Source organism: Athene cunicularia (genome assembly GCF_003259725.1).
Source record: "Athene cunicularia isolate RWA chromosome 3 unlocalized genomic scaffold, athCun1 chr3_part1, whole genome shotgun sequence".
Taxonomy (NCBI): Eukaryota; Metazoa; Chordata; class Aves; order Strigiformes; family Strigidae; genus Athene; species Athene cunicularia.
The window spans coordinates 96,938,938-96,944,513 of NW_020799097.1; the positions used below are offsets into that span (position 1 = coordinate 96,938,938).

At 34.3% G+C, this 5,576-nt stretch overlaps 1 protein-coding gene across 1 annotated transcript in view; it reads right to left on the reverse strand.

Moving 5' to 3' along the window:
• Positions 1-4,998, reverse strand: part of PLEKHH2 (pleckstrin homology, MyTH4 and FERM domain containing H2) — a 54,123-nt gene extending 49,125 nt beyond the window's left edge. Inside the window, exon 1 of the mRNA XM_026844350.1 lies at positions 4,871-4,998. Within this exon, the coding sequence (XP_026700151.1) occupies positions 4,871-4,993 (123 nt within the window). The 5' untranslated portion in view covers positions 4,994-4,998. The remainder of the gene's footprint in view (positions 1-4,870) is intronic.
• Between the last annotated feature and the right edge of the window lie 578 nt (positions 4,999-5,576).

Consider the following 5,576-nt stretch of genomic DNA (forward strand, 5'->3'; position numbering starts at 1 on the left):
ACACATATATATATATGAAAAGAATACTCTCCCTTCATCATTTATATTTGTTGAAAATCATTCAAAGCATAAAATAATAACCCTCAGCACTGAAGAAAACAAACTTGGAGAGATACATGTGGATGCTGGGTATTACTGGACAGCCCATAACGCAACATTTGGGACAGTGCCATATTCAGTCCTTACGGGGTCTGATGAAAAAGAAATTCAGTGGAGACTGCCCAAGAGGAAATTTAAAACAGCTATGTAGTTCCTCTACTAAAATAATTTTTTAGTGATAGGAAAAACATTAACTTTATACCTGATGTTGCAGACATATTTTAGGTGAAAAATGTACTTACTGTGAAAAGAAGGACATGAAATGCCAGCTAGGAGCTAAACTTGCAGTAGAATACTGTAATCTTTTATTCAGTAAAGGTTTTTTTAGTAAACTCTTCATATGCATAAGACTCAAGCTGCATTAATATAAATGCTTCTACTTAAAACTCAGTTCCACAGCCATCCTAAATTTGGCATGCTAGGGATACTTTCTACATCATTCCTTAAATTCCTGTAAAGACCTCTCCCACTTAAGCAGCAGCTTCTGCTTGAAACTCCAACAAGGTCTCTTTCTTTGCATGTTACATTTATAAACATAGGCTCTTTACTTGGCAAAATGAAAACAAATAAAAAACCCAAACAAACAAACAACAGTGAATCATTTAGTTGTCTGGAAACATTGTATATTCCTTTGCTCCTCTCTCCTCCCCAAGTTCACTACAAAATTTAAGCTCTGGTAGCCATACTGCTGAAACAAACAAAATGCAAATTTCTCAAACTCCTCAACCACTGAGGCTCAAAGATGAGCATTTGCTGGACTTACAGAACACTGTAAATAGTTTGTTTTTTTAAGTTAGAACACATTTATTAGAAGAATATACTGAAGACTCCCATGTTGATCATTCATATATTTGCAGGGCCACTATTCAATAAAACAATTTTGCAAAGGTATTTGATTTCCAGTGTATAAGAGAAGTATCTCAATTAATCCACTGCTGGGATGTATCTACAGAAGCACACAGGTCACAGACACAAATACTGAAAAAGTATAGATTCAGGGAAACCCATATTCAAATCTGGTTTTAGACTAAGTTATAGAATGAATAGAAGAGTAAAAACCCCATGGCAGTTTCTGACAAGTCATACACACAGTGTAATAGGATGTAAACTCCTTTTTCTGTCTTGAAGAGGTATCTCTCTAATACATGCAGAGGAGGAACACCAGAGAATTACCACAAATTCATTTCTCTCACCTTCCTGTAGAGACCACCTGTTTTGTCACAGCATCACTCTCTCTCTGTTTTCTGCAACAATTACATAGTTTAATACCCATGAGGGTTTTATATCTGTCACGCCATAGTACTGTAATTTCTGTTGCTATTTTGAAGTAGAACGCTGTCTGGTGCTATTGTTCAATGTTTTAGTACACATTTCATAGCACAGACATGATTGTAAACAAAACCATGAATAAAGGCCTGTGCTAATCAAACTGAGAGTGAGAACTATTTTCGTGCTTTGCAAATTTGTTTCATTCTGTAACAGGTAACAAATCTAGAAAGTACCTATAAAGACTGACATCAGCTGTATTCTCTCATCATTAGTATCAGGATGCCCATCAAGTATTGGCCAATCAGGTCTTCATTATTCACTTTGCTACTTCCCAAATACATTTTCAGGTAAAAATTCCATGCAGTTTAATCTCAAACTAGTGCAAGTGTATCTTTCCCTTTACAAATACTGAGAATTGTTTGTATAGTTTGTAATTTTAAAAATAAAACTGTGGAAAATAACCACTGAATTGTTACAAATGAAACCACAATATAGCTAAGACTTTAGTGCCTATTTTGAAAACTGATTCTGAATTGTGAAAGACTGATAAATCTGCAGGTGAATATGGTTTAATTTTGTTGAGCTCTGACCAGTCTTTGATGCATGTCCCAACTGAATTCCAGTCTATGAATGAAAGATTAATCTCAAAAAGTCAAAGTGGCAAAAATGAGAAGGATCATTCTTCATGAAGTCTGCTACTGCTCTGCTCTGGAGAGTTATCCCAACCGAATACATGTTGGACCCATGGTCTTCAACAGAAAACATTTCTTCTTTACCTCCTCCTATAAACACTTCACTTTTTCTAAAATTTCTGAGAAAGCTAAGGCAGGCAGTAACATGACAAGTTCTTAAGATTTTTTTAATCTATTTTGGCGTCACATTTTTCACAGATGAGAGAGAGCAAGTAATTTTCCTTTGAATGTTTTGTTTCACGCATAGTGCTGAAGATTTGTGATTTTATCCCTCTTATTCTGTTGTTGTTTTTTTGGGTTTTTTTTAATATCGACTTCTGAAACTATATGATTATGCATATATTTCTATTAATTTAAGAGGACATTTCTAGCACTTAAGAGCCTGTAAATGCAAACCGAACAAAGTGAAAAGTCAAATAGAAAGCATTCAAACTACTATTTTTTTTTAACCCAGATAGTTTTGTGAAGTGCTGTTTATGAATCTCAACTTTTTGGTTGCCAAACCAATAATCAGCAGCAGCTGCATAAAACATGGTAGTTATGGCTGCTGGAAAGTCCCTAGAAAAGTCATGTCCAGTGTTTAGCCACTTGCCTTCCATCCCGAACAGTAGTGATACAAATGGGGTAAAGAGACAGGAGAGATATATGGCAGCTAACAGCCTCAACTATGTAAGCATCCAGTAATTTCTTGAGTGTTACAGCAGACAGTATTAAACTCTTTGATGGATGTTCTCCTCCAAGACTGATGATGATGAGTTATTAACTCATCTGTGGGCCTTGCTAACTGGAATGCGGGACACAAGTAGTTTTTCTTTTTTACATTTACATTGCATTTATACATCTGGTTGCACTTTCAAAACTCAGTTTCTGCAGTACCTGTTCAATGAGGGTTTGCCATGCAGAAGAATTTCAGGATTGCAATTGGGTAACCGAATTAGGAGTTTTCAACTACACTGCTTTCTAACAACAATATTTTTATTTAACAATATTTAATAATAATATTAGTCATGCGAAAGCAGAGATATTTGAAGTACAAATCCAGAGGAACTCATGATTTTACATTGCTGTAAATTTTCATGTTCACTTCAATAAAAAATACATATTTAATGAAAAATAAAACCAGAAAATACTAGATTTCTTTATTCCATTTTTTTCAATCTCAAATTGAGGTTTTATACCTACAGAGAAGAGACAAGGGCACGAATAGATGAAATGCGTAGTAACAAATTGCCAAACAATATTCAGTCAAGAACTGGATGATACAGTTAAACCAATTATTGATCTGTAAGTCTGATGTCTGTAGTAAGCAAATTGGAAACCACAAGAGCAGAACTAGGGGGCATGTGGGTAAGTATGATAGATGAGGGAAGAGTCAAATTGGCCCTTATAAAGAGGTGTGTTGCCTCACAAAACTATTGAAGTTCTCGGAGGGGATCACCAAGGCTGCAGATAGGGGAGATCTGGTTTATATAATTATTTGGATCTTGGAAAGCGTTTAAAGGAAAGAAACAGCCACAGAGTAGGAGGGAATGTCCATCCATGAATTAAAAAACTGGCTCAACAATAAAAATAGTAGGTGATTTGTTACTTTCCACAATGACCAGTGCAGGTCTGCAAAGATTTGTCTAGGGCATATGCTGTTCAGTGTAATCACAGACATTTGGTTATGGGCATTCAGCAGTGAAGCGACCAAGTTTTTTTATGGTATTTTGTTCAGGATAAAAAAAAAAAGGCTTTCTGACTTGAAAGACTTACAAGGAAATCCTTACAAAATTTAGTGACAGGTCAATAAACTAACAAAAGAAACAGAGAAACATAGAAATCTGAAGGACTTTAAGTAAGATTCTAGAATTAAGATAGATAGGTTAATTTAGCTGTCAGAGGAATGGAGCACATAACTGTGTACATCACCTATGTTTCTTCATAAATACAAAAGTAGATGTTTTTCCTGCTTGAATAACGTTTGCTCCACCAAAATATAATAAAATGGAAATGATTTAAGGAGGGCTAAATGTGGATGTCAAATGTATTTATAGCTTCAAAGGGAGATTGGATAAGTTAACAAAAAAGAAGCATTAACATAAATGTATAAAATAAAAGTATTGTCACTCTAACGTAGTATAAAAGGATCTGAATTTTAGTCTTCTTTTTGGGAGGAGTAATTGATGGAAAATTTAGCTCTAGGAAGAACAGAGTAGTTTCAACAAAATAACCTTTTAACTAGAAATTCACTAAAGTCAATATTAATGATAACCCCAAAATTGTCTAGAATGTTTTGTCCCTTGTACTCCCCTAATGTCCTCGTTCCTGAAAGTGTTGCCAGGTAAATATAATGCTGTTTTTTTATATATTTCAAATATGATAAGCCATAGTTGGAGATGTCTTATTACATGAAAAACAAATCTGGTAAATTACAGAATTTGGTAAGGATTAGTGGAGAAAATAATACTTCTGGATTTTCTCCCCAATGATTTCTGTGTCTTAAATCAGACCTTAAATACTTAAAAAAATGTGTTAGATATTAACTTCAATCTTGTAAAAGTGATTACTGGATACATATTTTTCTCTGCAGGAGAGTTGCCAGTGTGTTCTTATTTGAAAATGATCACTTCTTGCTGGCAAATCTAATGTGTGAAATTCTTTCATATCATTAAAACATAACTGTTTTCCATATATTTTGTTTTACAATGCCTTTTTTTCCCTCTTGAAAAAAAAACAGTACTTGTAATTGCAAGCCATGATATGTGATCAGCCCCGATCATCAAATAAAATAATTTATACAGCATTAAAATTCATACCATGAGACCTACCTTTTCTGCTAACAATTCTCTAATCTTGCTTGCCTGGAGACGAAATTTCATCAACTGTGACTCCAGAGTTAAACATCTTTCCTTCCAGTTTACAGTACCTTCTGGCTCTGGAAGTTCAGCCATATTTATGCTGGAAAAAGAAAAGGAATAAATCCCCACATCAAATTGAGTCTGTATTTAATGTCTGACTTCTTTCAAACATAGATTCTAACTTATTTTATATAAATCTCAAGAATGCCCCCAAATTTTGTACATGTACAGTTTCGTAAAACTTAGTAAAGTACATTAATCCACAAAGGCCCTTATCATAATGGGGAGATTTTTGAAATCTGTGTTGATAACATTTAAGTTTATCATAATTTAATTTCTTCAATTATTCTGGTCCTGCAATATATTTTCCTTGACAAGCAAAGACACATCACACATTTTATTCTTCAGTTACTGTATATATCCTTTCTTAGATAGGAGAGGATTGTAGAGAACTGAGCTTTTGCTAAGAAAATGCCTTATATAGGTATAACTACCTGTGAGTTGGTAGCAAATTTGGTTTTATGCAAGTTTAATGTTTGGCAGATGGCTCTTTAAAAACTGTTTTGAATGCTTAATCAAATTGCCTTTATGGTTCCAAATGTAAAGCAGGTGAACAAACGGTCCCTGATGGGTCCTCCGCATGAAAAACGACACCCTTACATTAGCTGTTGCCAGT